We start from the raw sequence: 20494 nt of genomic DNA, 5'->3' as shown, positions 1-20494 counted from the left end.
TATAGATGGGAGCAAAACACAGGGAGAGGCTAGAGATGACAGAAGGTGTTAATTCTGTACAAACAGGCAGTCATTATCTGCTACCGCAGAGCAAACAACTGTGGTTTTCACCAGCATGTTTAACCATTCCAGCCATCACCACAACCCCTTGCAGCCAGGGTTCCTGCTCCCCTTCTGCACCACTTTGTAGTTACATCACACAACTATTTTTAAGTTTGTTTGTTTGTTTTTTTCTTTTTAGCCAAATAGTTCTCTGGTTCTCTGTTTTTTTTTTGGTTTGGTTTGGGTTTTTTTGTTGTTTTTTTTTTTTCCTTTTTTTCTGTTTTTTAGTGCTAACACAGTTATGTGCAGAGCTGTATGTATCTCAGTAGGCACCACACTGGCATAGGAATGTGCAGAGGGTGAAGGTGTCAAGGGAACAGGCAGGAAGGTCTGATGCCATGTTGCTGCTGCTGACTGTGACAGTAAACGTGGCCTCAGGCTGCAGCCCAGGAGCTCTGCCTCCCTCTGGGTCCCAGGGTCTGGAACACTGCCTTTGGACAGGGATATGCAGCAGGCTGGGCTGAGAGCCAAATCTGTCCCCAAAGGCTCATTCACAACAGCTGAAGGATCTTGTTTTGAAAAAGATGTTCAGGATAAAAAACAGGACTCTCTCAGGAGACGTGGGAATCTTCCAGAATCCATTTTCCCTTTTAAGTTTTCCTATTGGCTTTTCTCCCCTCTTTGCTCATTTGTTTTGTCTCTCAGGGTGGAACTGAGAGCATAAGCTCAGAGATTCACTGTGAGCTTATGTTCTGTTCAATGAAAACTCATATACTGTGCCCAGGCAAAAGGTGAATGGTACAAAGCTGGCTTAATTTACATTAAACTATTCATAATGCTGTTAAGGTATATGCATAATGCTGAAAAAGCCAACACATTTTATGGCTTTGTTGAGCACTTGCTCTCAGAGTTTCTGCCATGCTGAACAATTGAAAATATCTGATTATTTTTGTGGGTGATAACAAAAGGCCTCTCCTGTTTCACTACTTAGAATTTTGATAGCTGTTTTATTTTACTTTGTCCATTTATCTCTCATGAAACCCAAAGAGAGCTCTTGCTCTCCATTCATCCTTCCAACACTGAAGTCTGGAGTTCCTCTGAAGTTTGCTTTGGCATCTACTTCCTCAAGCAAGCACCTTAAAAAAAATTAAAGCTGAAAGTGGTATTCCACTCCAGACTGAAGACATAAGTTCAGATATTGATATCTAGGAACAAAGATTTAGTGAAAAAACGAGACACTAAAGTTACAACAGAGCCTACAAAATCTAGGTTAGCTTTCATACTATCAATTCCATTAGTTGAGTTAGACATTCAGTTACACAGCTCTTCTATTCAAGTCATTCCTTACTGCTGACAGCAGTTGAGGGAGGAACAATAATTTCAGGGAATATGTGGGAAATAACAAATATTCCCTAAGTCACTGGCACTCAAACAGGTCTAAAATTGTGACTGGGCAGTTGCAATTATTCAGAAGATTGGTAGGAAGACCAACTCCACACCATCTTATAGTTCTAGGCTTTGAAAAACAAACAAAACAATCATCCCCCCCAGCATATAGTACTTTGCCCTACTATAGTTAAGGCACTGGATTGAGAGAAGGAAAAATCTGTGTTCAATTTCTGGTTCTGCTATCAATTTCCCACGTCAACACAGGCAAATCACTTCAGACTGAGAGCTCAAAACCACATTACCATGCACTGGGTGAGCCACACTACTAAGTCTGTTTGCACACATCTAACACATGACAAATGCAAGGTAAACTCACTTAATTTAACTTGGTATGGAATAAATTCACAATGAAATTGCTTTATCTTGCATTTGTTGTGGATTAACAGTACATAAAGATAAATTCAGGCAAAAAAAAAGAAGCCTGATGATAAGTCTGTGCCCCTACACTCAACACAACACTTAAGCATGCATGCAGGCAGTTTTTAGTCCTCCATCTTTATTTCACTCATTCACCTATATGCACCTATTCCTTTCTTGTCTGTCTTTAACGTTTCAATTATAAATGGTTGAAGATGTTTTCATCACACCTAATACACAAGGGTCTGAGTCTCAGCTGAGAAGTTTAGGGACTCCTACAATGTGAAGAAATACTACAATGGGTTATCTAAATCTGTATAAACTGAAGTTCCCTTCTTGGCAGAAAAACACACTGACTGAAACGCTGGATTGCAGTCCCACCAAAGAAGACAATAAGGACAGGAGGGGCTAGGCCAAAATGAGAATTATCACCTGTACACTGATAAGCCGATTAAAAATGTAACAAAAACAACTGAGGTTTCAGCTCAGGGCATGTTAAGTTCTTCCTTTTGAACTCTGAACTTAGGAGGCTGAGCTTTCTGTTCGGATCTGTCTTCTGTTCTATGAGAAGCATATGCTTCCCAAATAATATAAAGAGTTTATATGTAGATTAAATTACTATCCAGAACAGAACAATATGCCTCAAGGAAGCAAAAAGCTCTGAAAACAAGCCACTGCTAAAGATCTGCCCCACCTACTGCTGGCTCTAGTCTGCACCAGTCTCTTGTGCTGGTGCAAATCTCTCCCATTTAACAAGGATGATCTAGAACTGTCATTTCAGGATTGTTAACTTCCTGATTAATTGTTTCCCTGTCCACTAGACTGAGAAGTAAATAGCTTTCATTCAGTGTATTCATGACAGCTTAGTAAGCATTTTCTTTGACAAGTAAAATGCACAGTTAGTGTTTTAGAAAGCATCCTTTTTAGTTAAGGCTTTTCATTTGTTTCATCAGGTCAAATTCTGTAGTGTTCAAAATTAAATTCCGATACACATAGCCAAAAATCAAACCACTGGTATCACTAAAGTCAGTGGAGTTAGCTAAATGTAGGATGAAGATACCCTGTATTCTGGACTTGGCTTTTGGGGTTGACCTTCATGACTAGTGCATCAGACAGGAACATCAGGGACACAAACTTCTAAAATCTTTCAGAATACAGCTTCGACTCAACAGAAGTTTTCCTGATGGCGTAAATACAAGCTGTTAGTAAATCAGAGTGACTGCAGTTGCATTTGCTAATCCCAACAAGTTGTTAGGCTGACTGGAATGTCTGCTCTATCTTGACTTGCTTGGCAGATTGTACGGTTGTCTCACCATGGTCTAGATTTGTAAGGTATTTTAAAACGTTTTGTTACCTTTCCAAAATGTCCTGTTTCTACTTGTCAACTCAGCTTACCAGTACAGCAATAGCAATTCCATGAAGCTTTAGTTTAAGGATGGGCTGGTTTTGTTTCTTGATTTTTTTTCCCCTTTTAAATAAGACTCATACCTATTCCAGGGATTCTGCGGGAAGATGAATGTCCTTCAGTCTCCCAACACAGATTAATAGCAAAACATCAAGTCCACTGCAACGTGCTCTCAATTTAGAAAGTGCTGGTGCTATAAAGAGAAAGCCATTGATTATTCATCCCTGGTTTATAATATTAAAGAGCAAGTACAAAAAGTAGCTTCTTACAAGAGAGAAGCTGGGGCTTCTGAGTCTGTAGAATTTAGAACATCATTCCAAAATCCATATATTTACAATAGGCTCTATAATTCTAAGATAAAAACAAAACAGGAATGTGTCATATTTCAGTTATGCATTAGCTGCAGGGTTTGGATTAGGAGCACCTGGGCAACACAAATTGTGGCACAACAGCAGTTTGTGGCTACGTTCATATTTAATACAGACATATCTCCCTAGGAGGATGTAGGTCCTGGTCTGAGGTGGCCAGTCCTGCTCCAGCACTGTATTGATGATGGAGATAGCTAGTGTTTCACAGAAGGCAAGTTTGGTGCAGAACTTGGGCTCTTCAGTGTGGCTCTTCTAGAAACATTCAGTATACACAGCAACTTACTTTACCAAATCATTGCTTAAACCTTTGCTCATTAACATTCATAACAATTGTGATGTAGAGAGAACTCTTCACAGATAGGAAATTAAGGAACAAATTCAGGGAGCTGCCCTATGTGACCTTGAGCATCAACAGCAGAACCATAATTATAACTCAGAGTATTCCTAACTCCTAACCCTGTGTTAAACAACATTTATACCTGGATTTGATACATAAGACCTTGACAAGTTACACGGGAGGAAAGGGAGGGTCAAGAAAGGATATTATTTCTGCACAAGTAGTATTTTCAGATTAAATGGAACCTCCAATAGCCTAGAGCCCAGCTTTCTTGCATTTTGTCATCAATTCTTTTTCAGAGACATGCTGTTTGCAATTCCCATCTCTTACAGTAGAAACACTTCTCTGGAAAAGAAAGAAGTAAGACTGACTTTTGCAAACCTGACTAGAGGCAGATCAGGAGAGCCAGACCGTAGCCAAAAAGTCCAGCTCACCAAGAATACAGTACAGTGTAGAGTGGGATTAATGTCTTATTTACTGGTTCTCATTTGCACACCTTTTGGACAGGTGGCTAAATTGATCAAAAACCAGACAAAACGAGGGGATACAAATACTAACTTCTTTAATAGAGTCCAATCCAATTAAACCAAAATCACTCTGTGAACCCCTGGGTTTATTCACACTAAACAAGTCAGTGGTACATCGTGTTAACCCGATAGCTGATCATCCTTATACCCTAGGTCCCCAAAAGAAAAATGAGCACCAGTCAACCAGACTGCAATGATATTTTTCCTTCCTTTTTTTTTCCTTTTTTTTTTTTTTTTCATAAAACTATTTCTTTCATAGACTTGAAACAATGAACTAGCCAAGATATTAATTATGGTACATCTAAAAAAAAAAAATTAATACTAACCCTAATGTGACTGCTGCTTTAAGAGTGCTCTCTGTATTGCCTTAGATTGGCTTTTCAGTAGCAATTCACTACAACAGGTCCTAAAACAATAATAGAGAATTAAAAACCTGACAGCAAGTTTAATGGTTAAAAGTAACAAAACAACCTGTTCTGAATGGTGATTTTTCTCAGCAGTTCAGTTCTGCTGCAGCACTCACAGCCTCACAAATGGCAGAAGGGGTTCAAATTTTCTCACCTTCTTTAAATTTTTCTGGTTTTAAAAGGACAACTGCATTGTAACCTGCTAGGTACCACGGGGCATTTTACTTAATGTTATATTCAATAATGGGTCAATAAGGGGTCTGTTCTTAAAACTTACTGTTTTTCTGGGGTAGGTTAGGGAAGGTAGGGAATAGAGAGAGAACAAAACCATAGCTTCCTGTAGCTGTAGCTCCTCAGGTGCCTCGGTCACTAGGACTGTCTAATTCTCAGATCAGTGCTGGCAACTTCTGTTTATTCTAGAACATCATGATGTTAAACACCAGCAGCAGCCTCTAAAGCTCCCTTTTGATGTTTTAGGTCATGTCTCCTGTTCAAGGTCACCATCTTCTGTAATTTATCAGCTAAGAAGCATTTTCTCCCTCTCCACAGAGAGGTTTTAAAGGTGGGGTAGGGCATGAGACAAGGAGGGAAGCTAAAATTAATAAAAAATTCTCAGCTATAGAACCAAGTTTCATTATTTCCTCATTCACAGCATCTTATCATTATAGCCAGACTGCTGCTTTGCTTTGTTAAGATCAAACTGATCTCATTTCCCTTCTGGCCCCATTGGTTGCTGGTCGACCTCCGGATCCACTAGGGATGACGCAAATGCTGACTGGACGATCTGAAACCCAAATGACTCCAGGAGAGACATGTTCTGTTGGGGTGAAAAGGGGGATCCTAGAGCAGGACCGAGGTCCCCCAGTGGGCCACCGAGGGCCCTGACGTGGACTTTCTGTATGTGTTTGTTCAGATAAGACTTTGATCTGAAAAAGCTGCCACATTCAGGGCAAGGGTACTTCTTCTCTCCTTCTGTCTCCATTTTGTTTTTGCTGACTGCCATGTCACACGAGAAGGACCCATTGGTGCTCTGTTTCTCAGGAGTCTTGAGGTCACTGGTGTCAGAGAGGTCTCCGTATGAATCAGAACTCTCAATCGGGTCCGAATGTGAACATTTCTGGCCTTCTACGGGAAAAACAAAGAGAGAAGTTTTCAGAATCTTGTCTCCCCGAAAATTATTTAACATGCATTAAAATAGATCATATTGGTTATCACCTGATTTCGTTAACGCCTGTCATGACAGAATGACACACACTTAACATCACAATCCCTTAAAGCCCTTGACCATAGGTCCTCTTTACAAACCACCAGGCTGCTACCAGAGCAATTTGTGGCACAAAAGGATGGACCTACTGATGAGTTTCTAACTGTACAATTCACTCCCACACTTCTGAAGTATTGCTGATACTTTGAGAGAGAGCCTAGAAACCTAATAAAGTACAACAGGCTACAGCAAGAAGTGAAGAAATCTGGAAATAGTAAAACAGCAGTGAGCTACTGCAGCATAAGAAGTAAATTCCATTTAGTCTTGAAGAACTCATTTTTACAAGTTAAATGCAACGCAGTTAGAAGTGAATTTCATAATCTATAATAGTTCCATCTTTAAATACTGTAGTGCAAAAGAGGAGAGAGGTTAAGGACACTATTTTGAGTCATTTGGATACATATCCTGGCAAAGCCACTGGTATGTTTGGAGTCTTCCCTATTCCACCCTGGCATTATGCCAAGAAAGTTTGTCCACACTTTTTGCTCAGTGCATGTGAATGAGTGTGGGAAACCCAGACGTACTCCCTGAACAACTCCCTGAATGCAAGTAAGCTGGAGCTACTATTAACTCTAAAAGACCGAAGAACCACTTGGCACAACCCAAAAGACAGATTTGCTTTGGACTCAGCATTACAAACCAAACAGGATATGCATGAAATCAATACACCACTGCGCTGGAGTAAATCTCATGTTAAGCCAGCACACCTCCCAGAACCAAAAGGCTTCTGTAGTAACTCTACCAGGACTCCCACCAGAAAAAAAATCACACAACTGCAGCTCTCTGCTGGCACAGACTTTAAGCCAGCCTGCTGTGTTAAAGAAAAAAATGTAACTTTTTGGGACAACCATTGTTTTGAAGAATTTTCTGATGTTTCAGTTTCACCAGGAGTACTGACAGCTCAGACCAAGAAGCAAGAAGCAAGCTATTCTACACAGACTAACACATAGCTCTACATATTCAGAAGTTAAATACTCTTTAGCCATTCTTACAATAATAACTTTTTTCTTTTTTTTTTTTCTCCCAGAAGTTAAATGCAGGTAAAAAAAAAAAAAAAAGGAACAGTACTATTATGCCCCTCTACGTCTCCTTCCCAACAACAGCATTATAAAGTCTAACCACAGATAGTTGCATGGCTCCTCATCAGCCTAAGGCCAAGTGTTGCTTTCACTGCTCAAGAATCTTCATGAACTGCATTCTGTGGCTCCTGTTCCTTCACCCGAAATCAGAAACATGGTCTGACTGATGTGAGATTCAAGTATAGTGGGACTACGGAACTGTCAAGGATCTGCACACCTCAGGCAAAATTCAAATACTGACTGCTCCTAGGAAGATGGTCAAGATGAACTAACATGGCTATTTTATCTCTAAAATCAAAGAGGCTGCCAAAAATTCACACACCCTTACATGCCCATATCCTTGCCCTGGACTTGTTAAATTGTCTATCCAAGGACAGATACTACATACTATGTGGTGCTGCGTAATTTCTCTGCATCTCCCTAAGCTCCTCTCTTTTCCCTGTCCTTCCTTCCTCCCTCCCCTTTCTCATGCCCAGCCCGACATCCCACGACACAGAGTTCTGCACAGAGCAGCAAGGTGCAGAGCAGTGAGTCTCTTGCCTTTGATGCCATAGGTCCTGACGCAGTGGAACGCTGCTCCCCCATTCGGGATGGACTCCTGGTGCCTGGAGACCTGGGGAAGGGGAACACCGTGGTGGGTTTTAACATGGACCTTTAAGTAGGAGGCAGAGGAGAAACCTAAACAAGATAAAAGGAGATGAGATCCTGCCACCAGCAAAGACATCTGCCTTCCCTGTTCTTTTAATCCTTCCCTTGCTCCCCAGTACCTACTACAAAGTTGCCATTATGCTAGCTTGATTTCTGGTTACCTACAACATGCTCAAGAAAGACTCCTAGACATCACCAGGCAATGAACACAATGCATGCCTTTCAGTTGACCTTGTTTGCTTTTTGGAAGTCATGATGAAAGAACAACCTCCTTGAGAAACAAATCCTATGTAAGCAAAACTAGCATATTTATATGAATCATTCTGGAAAAAAAAGGCAGAAGAGACATGATACAAAAGGGCACCCATGTCTCTTTGCCATTTTTGTGCTATTTTATTTATTTTAATTAAAAATGCCTTCATTATCTGTTAACACTTTGGAAGATGTCCAAATTAGTTTCTTTTATGTTGTTAAGGTTTGAAGGAATGCCATTTAGCAGCACCCCTGTTTGGTATCTACGGTGCTTTCCCCATTTTTTTCTACAATAATTTTTGAAAAACATTCTCTCCATTCAGCTCATACAAGTTTTGAAAAACATACTAGAACTCATATTTTGTCTGCAGTTAACAAAAAATCATTAAAATGAAATTGCAGTATTTCTATTAGCTCTAAACTGAAAGCCTAAATCACTGAAATTAGAAACATATTTCAAACAACTGATTTCTGAACAAAACATTTTTTTTACATTTGTGCATGTGCTTTTAAAAATTGTTTTTGAAGTCTCACAAATCCGGCCTTTTCCTCTAATGCAATACATTATCTCACCTATACTTTGGAATGTTTCAAAATTCAGTTTTTATAAGATTTACAATTAATACTAATATATTTGGACCATATATGAGGCATAAGGAGGACACAGTTTGAAGAATTCCTACACAAGTAAGCCTATCAGCAACCATCTTAATTATATTTTGCCATAACATTATGGCAGTTTCATGTTAGAAACAATTTCCTTCGACAGCTGAGAACACAAGTTTCACTATCACAGACATAGAGTTCCATGTTCCCTTTATGGACAGAGAAAACCCAAGACCTAGATTTTTATTTTTTTTAAACCAATACAGCATTTACACCACAAGCCCTTGCATGACAACTTTCATGCCAATGCTTCACTTTAAATAAGAAAGATACACTACTGTAAAGCCATTTTTACAGTGATATAACTGCATTTACATTTGGTGATATATAATAACATATTGGGAATGGAGCAAACCCAATAATGGCACACCTCTCTGGGGTAGGTTTTCTGACAGCAGCTGTGAGTTTCAGGTGCTGAATTTAATCATGTGGCTTTACAGTAGAATTCCCTGTGTCTACTCTACAGAATAACCCTCTACCTGGACTTTTCTTAGAAGCCAGGATCAAAGAGTATTTAGGGTTTATTAAGAATTATATATCCAGTGCCTGCAGAGCAAGGCAGAACCTGCTGAAGGGGAAAACAGGCAGGTTGGTGAGAATGAATAAGAGATAGTTACTGCAGACCCCTGACGCGAAGACAAAAGTACAGAGAAGCAGACACGTCACAGCTGAAGAAACCAAGAACATACAACTCTCAAAATACAGTGGAGCAGAATCCCCCAGGCCAAGTCATCCAGGAAATTAAGGCAAGGATATGATCTTCCAAAGTAATGCCAGACCTACCCTCAAACACGAAATGCTATACTAAAGAAATCTCACTGGGCCACAAGGCAATATATTTTTCAAATACCAAAAATTCACTGTAGACATGGAAAGAACCAGTGTTTGACTGGTAAAGAAACGCATACAGTGTACTGATACAATGGTGAGACTTCTAGCTACGTGGTACCTCCCATATTTCACACACATCTAATAACCACGTGTGCCCAGATGAGCCTCCTTATCCCACTGCAAACTATCAAAACAGGACTACACACAGATGTTCAGGACTGTTCTAAACCACAGCCGACACGGGCAAAGATGAAGTTGTAATCTCTGCTATACAGTGTTTTTTTCTGAACTCTGCGATTCTATTTGTAGAGTACATTGTTTTATATAATGAAAACTGCTTGCAAAGTGTGTTAGCTCCCCTTTATGCACTTGGCAGATGAGCATGTGAGTCATCAACTCCCACCCAAGCGGCACGCGTGCCAGCTGCTTCCGAGGAAGCTACGTGAGATTGTTCTGTTTGGTTTTATCCTGATTTTTTACTGAAGCACTTCACACTGGCCTTTTTTTTTTTTCCCCATCAGACCTTAATTATGAATGCCTGCCCTAGGAAGACGGAGGATTCATAGACAATAAAACTTTCCTCATAAAAGTATCTTTTAAATCAAAGTCAGGCTAATGTAGAGCATGAAGTGGCAGTGTTTTTCAAAGAAGGAATGTATTTATTGCTTTGCCATCTCTCAGCACTGCAGAGCAAATAATTATTTCTTCATTCCACAGGAACCAACATTAAAAACACGCACAGAGAGGAAATTATCTGCTCTATATAACTGGAACCTATCCCTTGATCTCTTAGATAATATCTCTAAGGAGGCAGACTATAGAAATCATTGCAGGATTCTCTTTTTTAAAAATATTCTAATTTGGATTTAGCTGGACCATCCAGAGAATGTGTCTTGCTTTAATGAACTCTATCTACCATGAAATAAACGAGAATTCATCTTATGGTTAAAAAAAAAAATCCATCTAGCTTGTGGTTGTAATATATACCCTTCTCTTAGCTATTTTGACTTCTGTGAAACAATGTCTGTTTGTCTGAATCAGAAAATGAACCTTTTGAGTTGCACATGTTATTATAAAGTACCAGTTCTAGATTTGCCCGAGTCATTAATCTCTTAAATTCTTTGAAAAAGCCCACGCAAGCAAATAGGAAGTTCCTAAGGATGGTAACAGAAGATTATATAACAAAGCAGGAGCAGGTCTTTTTTATTTAAACTGATTAAAGAGAATTTGTCTTTAAAAAGTGAGGAATAGTTTTCATATGCATATTTTAGATGAACTCTTAAAAAAAAAAAATCCCAGAAAACAACTCATTACATAGTTTTCCTGATTTAACAAGATTTAATTGCTTTCATAATTATTCTAAGCTAAAGACTCTAATTAAGAAAATAACCTGGACAAAATATCAAATCACAGATTATATTTTTTTGACATTATATGGCTATTTTCTAAAATAAATAAATCAGTAAAATCAGCAAATCATGCACACATGACATGGCAAACCAGTCTCTACTGGTTTCAGTCCTCTCCTAACCCCATTACACCCTTAAAAGAACACAAGACACTCAAGTTCCACAGAGAAGCCTTCAGTCTGATGGGACAAACTGAGGGACTCTAAGCTCCCTCTTTCACACCAGGATATGTTCAGTTGTGTGAGTCACCTCTTCATCCAGTTTTTTTTTCTCTTTGGTGGGCCAACATCCAAAATTTTCTCTACAGGCAGCTTGAGCATTCTTGCTCAACAATTACTATATCCAGAGCTTGACAATTACTATACCCAGAAATAGCTAAGTTCCAATTAAAAAAGTACACAAGCACATTAGCAAAGGGAAGAATAAAACAAAATCCCTTTGCATGAGCCAGAGCACAATCACAATTGGGGGGCACAGGCAATAGCTTCTGACTGCACCAGTGCTTATCAAACAGACGTTTCTAATCCAGAAATTTTCTACTATCCTTCATCTTGCCAGGCTCTACGATTTCAAAGATATCTATTTAAAACAATGAGCATCGTAATTTCATTCCAGAACACTTTGGATTAAAAATTCTGCTCTCATAAATCTATAATCAAAATTCATAGCATATAACAATGAGTTCATAACACAGTTGTTCGACAAATCCAGTCTGTATCTGCCCTTTCCTATGAATTTTAACACTGGGTAGATATTTAGTAATAATTCAACACTTTAATTACTTTTTCTACGTGCTGATGCAAACTGAAATTCAGAACTGACTAAATTCTGACAACACATGAAAATAAACTCTAAGAAGAAAGTAGTTACTTAAAGTTTGCTGTACAACAGAATCCCTATCTTTCTACAGAGAAGTGTATAACTTATTTAAATTTCCACTGCACATTTAAACCTGTAAAATGTGAATAAACCACTTGGTCATTTCACTGTTTGAATGCTGTATCTGTCTTTGTCATGCTGGCTGAATTTAGAAAGAGCTGCAGTGACATCCAGTGGTAGGTAAGTTGAAACTCAAGCTTACAAATGGAATTCCCAATTCCTCCCAACCCCTATGAGTTTCTGTTTGGCACCACGTTCAGCTGAAGCAGAGCAGGATAGCACCCAGATCTTGGATAGCGTCTTTCATGTTGTTACCACAAAAAGAACTCTGATAAGCTTAAGCAATTTTTCAGAACATGGGCCTTCGGCTGAAAAGGTGGCCAAGCTTCATTTCTTACCATCTACCTGGAGCTTCAGAACCTGAAAATTTTCAACCCAGACACCTTTTCCACTCAAACTGTTGACATCACTTTCATGACCTAACAGACTGTTCAACTATTGGAAATACATCTCTTGCAATTTAATGTCTCTCATTACTCATCAACTCCTAGTCATCCACAAGCATTCTGTACAGTCCTCACACTAATTACAGAACAGTTTTATTCTCTCAAAAGATTTCATCTCTCTTAAACTAGAAAAAGGAATGCACACCACAAAAAAAAATGACTCATCAGAAAAAACAAGATCGCAAAACAAAGCAGCAACCTCTTCTAACACTTATGAGCCACAGGAGCCTTTGTAAATCAACAATGTATTTTGAAACTGTGCATTAATCATGCAAAAAAAAAGACACCAGTAAGTCAAAATTATTTTTCCAGATTGCCTCCCATTCCACAAAGACTACATTTACAACTCCCTCCAGCTGAAGAGTACCATAACCAGGTGGAAAAGCTTCAAAATCTCTTAGTCATGTAATTTACCTTTAAGTAGTTCTGCAAGGATCAGAGTTGGACACGATCTTTATGGGTCGCTTTCAACTCGAGATATTCTATGACTCTATGAAAAGCTGTATTTGTACAAGTAAAGGTGAAGCACATTTCTAGCGCTCTTTACAAAATTGGTTTTAGAAATTTATCTTACACAAAACAGTTTCTTAGGTTAAGAGGGAGAAGAAGCTTGACGCTACTGCTGCACCAGGAGGTTAAGCAAGACTAATAATTAGATTTGTTTTTCTTAGGTACAGTGTATAATTTCAACTTAGCATTTTAAAGATTCTTCTTGCAAACTGGTCATGAGGATTCAAGTCTAAACAGGTACAGAAAAAAAAGCTCTATGGTGAATAGTGGCAAGGCAATTTATCATCATTACTTTACAGGGATCTGGCTATTTAGCAAGTGAAATTCTTAAAACTGTCTAGAAACAAATTTGCTTCAGATTGAAGCTGAGTTTTTTCAGAAACTATCAGCCATGTAAAAAGAGTAGACCTATAGCTCCATCAGTTTCAAGGTTAACTAACGAATAAGAAAAACAAAGCCTCTGTACACCTATAGAGTATGACCTCCTCCTGTTGCAGACAGTCACACTGCCTCACAGCTTCCCTCGAGCGCTGTCCTGTCCCACTGAAATAAAAGATAATTTCTTCATTACCTCGGTTACAAATAGTGCAGAAATTGCTTGGTCCTTCACTATGTTTCTTCAGATGATCTGCCATATATGCTGCTCGCAAGTACTTTCCACACACCTGGCATGGGACTTTGTCTTCGTGACATGCTAGGTGTGAGCGCAGGCGGTCGCGAGTGGCAAAGGAAGCGTTACAAGTCTGCAGGTACAACGAGAACCATGTGACTCATCAGCTCTGCTAAAAGTACTGATACTGTTGATTATATTTAGTATTCTTTAAACACCTCTAGGTCCTGTGCAAATACACAAATGACACGAATAAAACTTCAGGTCACCAATGCACTGCACAAGATGTGATGTTACTACTTGGAAGAATTAAGAAAGCAAGAACACAGCTCTAATACACTACAGACAGTAGAACTTAAGACAGAGTTGTAAGGCTCTAGCTTCTCTCTGAGAATGAAGATACTAGGACTTATATATTTAACCAAAGAAATAGCACAAACCACTTGATTCCATTTACAGTAAGTTCTGCCATTTCAGTGAGCCATTGCGATCACTTTAGACCACTCGAAATGTCCTCTCTTCCTAAATTTTACTCTCTGATCTGATCAATCTAACTTCGGTAGACAGAATCCCTTTGGAGTATGAAGACACACAAATGAAATGTCGGAGAACTGGCTAGGATGAAAATACAAGGAAAGACAGTAAAAGAGCCATCCTGGTATCCACAGCAGCAATGCAGACAAATAGTAAAAGTGAAGCCTCAGAACTGAGCAGGTATCAAAATAACTGCATAACACTGTAATCTGTTTATAACTTACCCCCGATCAAGGTATCATATTGCACTTACTACCATGAAACAAACTTGATTTGGCATAAGGTAATATTGATTCTGCTTGCCCACTTCCCAGACATAATCCATATGATAAGTGAAGGCTCCCTCCCACTATTATACTCACAGATTCAATTGGCAGGCATGCAGACTGTGCACACTGCCTGCTACAACAGCCTGCTGGTTCTGAAAGGCTTGCTCTGTCTCTAACATGTGAAGGAAAATAAACCACCAGCAGCACACTGTACGAGTTATTAAAGATACAGTCTGAAACCATTGCTCACAAGTGCGAGAGGAAAAATAAAAGCAAACATACATTAAAAGGACCAGACCAAGCAGGCAATCAGTGACATTCAAGAATGTACAGTGTTTCATTTATACCACCTTTACATAAAATGATGCAGTTTTAAGATGTATAACCAGAATTCCCTAAGAAATAATATGAGGTTATGAAGTGACTTGAGAACTGGATATATTCTGTCTTTTCAAGTATCAGTGTGTAATTAAACAACTGTTTCAATATAGACTTGTTAAAGTAACAATCCTAGTAAAATTTCAAAATTGTAACTTCAAACAAATGAAAAGGAGAATATGGAATATAATTTTGCATAATTTAGTTAATCAAGAGCTCAGTCAAAAAAAACATTGAAGGCAGCTGAAAAGTACCTATCAATTTCAACAGGCTTTACACTCATCCGATCCTATGAGATGCTTAAGTAGGGTAAACTCCCACAGAGCTGAGGCTCCTCTGCAGGAAGCACAAGACTTAGCACCTCAGAGGATCAGGACTTAATGAACTTAAAAAGACAACAGTAAAATTATCTGGATTTCTGTGATACACACAGTTTAACTAAGCTCACCAGACAAAGATTAATGAATCACAAGTAGTGAAGATTAGGAGGTAAATTCTTGAACATTGAAGATCTCTCTTTGTTTGCAATCTCAGTACACAGCACTGAGCAAAACAGGTGCAGCTTTCACTTACTAAAATGTTCTCAGAGGTAAACACTCATTTAAGGCAGGACTCCAGCACCGATACTAACCAATCCGGTGGATATCAACTGAAGATATATGACTAGACAAACAAGGATTCCAGCCAAGAGACCCATCACAAATAAGTCTAAAAATACTGATCCACAGTAAACATCCATACAAAAACATTGGGAGTGCATTAGTTGATGAAGTAGACCAGAAACAAATCACATAAGTGCAGGGATGCTGGAAGGAAAACCGCACCTCTCCCATACTGAATTTATCAAGTTGAGAGCTTAGGGAAAGGCAATATAATAATTTCTGTTTGATTTCTCACTCTCGGTGCCAAGTTGTGCAAAGTTCACCTTTGGGTAAGCTATATAGTAAATATATCTGTGAAGAAGCTTAAAAAAAAAGAAAAAGTCCAGCGGAGAAAGCAAGAACCAGTTTAGCTGAATCAAAACAATGGGAGACAGGACTAGGTTTAAAGAAACCCCGAAGTTAATATTCAAATCGTTAATATTTATAAAAGGTATAGAGAAAAAAAAAGTTTTATTTTACAAAAGATGTGAAGTGCTAAATGAGTGCTAAGTATTTATCATTAATTGTTAATCATAGAAGAAGACTCTCCAGTGCTTTCCTATAAAACATTGCACAGGTATATAAATAGATCAAAAAGAATATATATAAAGTTTAAAAAAAACATTGTTTAAGAAATACCTCTTGAAGTTTCAACTTTTCTATGGATGTGGATGTCTCTGAGCTTATTCCATGGTGGCTGCCATTTTCCTGCTAATAGGCAGGAAGTAAGAGAAATTAGGACAGGAAGAAACTCATTCTGCATTGAAATCAATGGGAAAAGCACTGGACTTGGGATGCCAATTTTAAGTTTACTTCAATAAATAGATCTTTTTCTTTGCCAAAAGTTGTGCTTTAATTTAAACTGCATTTTTCTCCTTTTTATTTAAATTGCCAGAAGAACAACCTGCCTCTTGCCTCTGAGAAGGAGCACACCTTCATTTTCTCCCCTCGTTCTTTCGCATCTACCGGTTTTCAGATCACCGTTTCCTCCCAGACTGCAGCCTAACTTCCACACCATTCACACTCCAGGAGCAACAACCCAGCTTCACCCTTTCCCATGATGAGTCAAACTGAACTATCCCATGACGGCCAGAAAACTGACTTACCCTTCTCCTACATCCAGGACACAACTGTCAGTTAAAGAAATCAATTAAAAATAGATATTTAAAAAATCTCCAGTGCAACAGTCCAGGGGAAAAGACCCAGTGTGCCATTTGCTGTCCCAGCTGGACACCAGAAGAACTTCTTGGATCTGATTTCTCAGCTGCCTTGGCTCTATGGAAGCCTTCCCTATTCTGATTCTATTTGAACACTAATGAAAAAGGTGGAATCAAGTCTTTGTCTGGCATCAGGGGCTACAGGTGCTGGAACTTAGGACAGTTTTTCAAAGATCTGTGAAGCACAGTCAATTTAGGGGGATGAATGCAACATTACATGCTGAGCACTGAAAATTATAGCTGTTGCAGTGGTGTTCAGCTCACAATTGTCCTGCTTCTCATAGTTTCATTTTATTTATTCTGAAGTTGAGTTGACACCTTCATGCTTTTGTTTTGGTAGTCCAAAATGTGCCATGATGCCACATCAACAAAACATTAGCCATCCACTAGTTGGGAAAGACACGTGAGGGCTCAGGTGAATAGCCAGTGGATTTTGTTTAGATCACAACAGAGCACAACTTCCATGAATGTCATTATTATCAAGGATTCTGGAAAGCTTTTCCGTTTACTGGCAGAGTACTTCTCTTTTGCAGTAAACAAACAAAGCATGACAATAACAGCAATTTTCAACAGGAACTCAGCAGACTCAAAGAGGATGCTCAGTGCTGTTCTCACTACTCTCACAGGGAGCTAATTTGCCAAACAAAATCAGTGCAAAAAATATAATGGAAAATGGGGAAACAACACGCCAATATTAAGCTACTCTCCTTCTTAGTGGCTAGAGTCTGTGTTTACAAACACCTCATGGACTAGAGGTGTTCCGGGTTATGAGGTAATCACAAGGAGAACATTATCAATTCATACATCAGCTTTCAGATTTGAAATAACTTTTCAGCATGACAGCACCCCTTCCGTGGTTTGCACCATGTATGCATATTTAAGAAGACTCTCTAAACTTGACAGAATATTACAAAGTATTTTTTGCAAAGGTACATAACAGCTCTTAAACTTTCTACACCTTAAGATTAATGAAAAATCAACTTTGCAGGGCTATAAGCAGTCAAAAATCAAGAAAAACCAAGCCTGAATGGTTTCAGCTCTGTCCTGATGCCTGTAACCTGTAGCCTACACCTTCTCACTGAAACAAACTGTGTCATAGCACTTCAGACAACAGACAACGAGAGAGGCTGCTCCTAGAAACTGCTGCCACAAAGTACATGTGTTCAAGGACCTGCAGTTGAGCTTGGCTGTAAAATCTTATCTTCCACATTCACTTTCTAGCTCTTAGTGTATCTTCTGATTCACACTTCCAGAGTTTATATTTAATATTCTTAAATTGATCAGAAAACTATTAGAAAATTATCAGGCATCAGCTGGCAAAGGACAATTCAGGTCTATCAACGTTATTCATGAACTCTGTTCGTTCAGGAACTGTGATATCAACTGGCAAAAGACTAATGAATTTCTGTTTATGCTGGAGCCTAACCATTCATTTTCGTACTTGCATGTAAATACATGCTTATGGAAAAAAAATTGTAGTAATCTTCAATTCATCCACTCAGACCTCTTGCTGTCCCCAAACTGTAAAGTCTTCTTATGATTGGAATTTTCCAATTTATATACATTTATAACCCCTAAATAATCTTAAAAAGCTTAAACCAATCTAAAGCTTTATACAGGATATGCAGTTAAATCAACGGGAAGGCTCTATGGACAGATTTTCAAAGGTGCATGGCTTCAACAGATCATATGGAGGTCAACAGAAACCTTCCAAGGGCTCTGTGTGTCTGAAAAACTGTTCACTAGGTTACTAAAGTTGCAAAATGTTTCAAAACTGTCACAATTTGGAGGAAACATACTAGAGGTGTCAAGAGATGGGGAAAAAAACCCACAGATAGGAGGCAGAAGCCATAGAAACCATGTAGGATTTGACTAGATTTACAGAGTGTGGTTAAAAAATTGATAAGAAAAAAATCCTCTAATCTTCATTGTTTTCAAAAGAAAACAAAACCAATCTTGCTACAACTTTCTTTAAATAATTAAATAAATCTTTCTTCAGAGACCAAGCATGGAGACAGTTAGCCCAACAAATGTTTTAGAAGTTTGCCCAACGACTATGTGACAGTGGAAGCCAATTCTCAACTTGGGTTTTTAGGAATACTTCCAGGCACGTTTTACATCCCTCTACAAATGAATTACAAGGTATCTTTCTTGATTTGATCTTTCAAACCCTAATAAATAATGCATTAACTGTAAAAATCTATATACATTATAACATTGTATTACAAAGGATACTGGGATGTTGTTATTTAAATTCTCCCTAGGATAAAAAAAGCTTCCAATTTTGCTCAGTGCAATGTTCTGAAAGCTATGATTAAAAAAAAAAAAAAAAAGAGTTATCTTGGCAAGTTATGATAATTTACCATTTTTATTTGAAATTATTCTAAAAAAAAAAACAACAAAAAGAGTTGGCATTGGAGCCTCCTGTTGGCAACAACTGCAATAAAAAAAAAGAACCAGGAACCACTGGTGCTGCTGACTCTAAGCCCAGGGACAAGGTGGCTGGGTAAGAGATACAGGCTAAGACTGGGATAGAGCAGTGGGGAAGAACACGTGGTAGAAGGGGAGGGAGGCAGGAGGACCAAAGCTGTGGATGACACAGGGGCTGGGGGACAGGAGGGATGTAGAACAGCTGTGACTGTTGAACACTGTTATTTACAGACATTTATCCCAATTCACACACACGTGGTATTTTTACTGATACTTCACAATTGTCTCCACACACAAATGCAGTGCCAAAGGTCACCCGTACAAGAGTCTAAACCCGTTCAGCTCCTACCTGACACTTGTGAGGTCTCTCTGAGGTATGCACCTGTTTGATGTGTCCATTCAAGTGGTCTGGCCTTAAAAGAAAATACATATAAGCACACTTAAAACAAATACTAAAATTAAACTTACAGTTTTAACAAAAAAAAACAAAATCCCAGTGGTGGCTCTATTAGAAGAGCAGTGATATTTAACCTTCCAAGAACCAGATCACCAACAACTGGGACTCTACCTTGACAGCATCCTCTCCACCTTGCTAAAAAGGCAGCATTTTCTCAGGAAGAAATGATGACTGAATCAGAGAAAACAGGAAATGCAAGCTACAATTTTCAAGGCTGCACAGCCCCGTCCAAAATCCTGCTTAGATCTTGACAATCTTGATTTACAGTTGCTGAATATTTGAAAATCAGACCTTTCTGTTTTATGTCCCAAACGTAGATGTAAGAAGCCAACTTTAAGCACCCCTGTGCAAAAAGACTGACTCCAAACTCGGTTGCTGTGACACATCTTCCACCAGCAAGATCCAAAAATGCTGTCCTAACTCACAACCTGGTGGGGAGACTGCATTAATGCAAATAAAGTGCCATGAAGGTCCCAACTAGAAGGTGCAATGGAAGAGCAAATTATTACTGAAAAAAAAAGTCATATAATTCTTCACGATCCGTAAAGCCTACTTTGAAGAAGAGAGGACTGAATAGCTGCAGATTTTCCTGGTGGGAGTTTCTCCCAGTGAGAAGAAAGCTTTTCATTGTATGAAGCCAAAACTGCTTGGAAACAAGTTCTCCACCCTCTCCTCCCCCAACTTTCCAGCTGCACCAATGAGAGGGCCAGGGCTGGAATTCATGCACTGCAGACAGAAAATAGACTGAACTTTGCAGCCAGGTTGTTAAAGCTGGTGCTCCAGCAAGTGGGCTGAAGCAGTGTAACCAGAAAGACTGGTTGGGGGTCCTTCTAGGTACCTCAAGCCCAGCAACCTCGAGTGCAGTGCTACTGAATGAAGGAAAGGACACTAAAATTAGCCATCACGTTTCCAACCTCCTCTGGCTGCTTTTAGGACTGAATACTGAAATGTTCAGAGAAAGAGTCTCCCCTTTTCATTCATACTTAGGTTTTACAAAGATACACATTGTTGTTGTTTACGTT

The 20494-nt window shown here is 38.9% G+C and overlaps 1 protein-coding gene across 1 annotated transcript in view; it reads right to left on the bottom strand.

Annotated features, from left to right (window-relative positions):
- Nucleotides 1-5404: 5404 nt before the first annotated feature.
- PATZ1 (POZ (BTB) and AT hook containing zinc finger 1) overlaps nt 5405-20494 on the bottom strand; it is a gene marked incomplete at its 5' end in the record, with an annotated part of 17180 nt that continues 2090 nt past the window's right edge. Inside the window, 5 exons of the mRNA XM_008935043.1 lie at nt 5405-6014; nt 7776-7913; nt 13508-13679; nt 16008-16076; nt 19365-19428. Coding sequence (XP_008933291.1) covers nt 5599-6014; nt 7776-7913; nt 13508-13679; nt 16008-16076; nt 19365-19428 — 859 coding nt within the window. The remainder of the gene's footprint in view (nt 6015-7775; nt 7914-13507; nt 13680-16007; nt 16077-19364; nt 19429-20494) is intronic.

This window comes from Merops nubicus, unplaced genomic scaffold, assembly GCF_000691845.1.
Source record: "Merops nubicus isolate BGI_N331 unplaced genomic scaffold, ASM69184v1 scaffold29532, whole genome shotgun sequence".
Lineage (NCBI taxonomy): Eukaryota > Metazoa > Chordata > Aves > Coraciiformes > Meropidae > Merops > Merops nubicus.
Note: the sequence above shows the minus strand (reverse complement) of the source record. Positions and strands in the feature narration are given on the sequence as shown.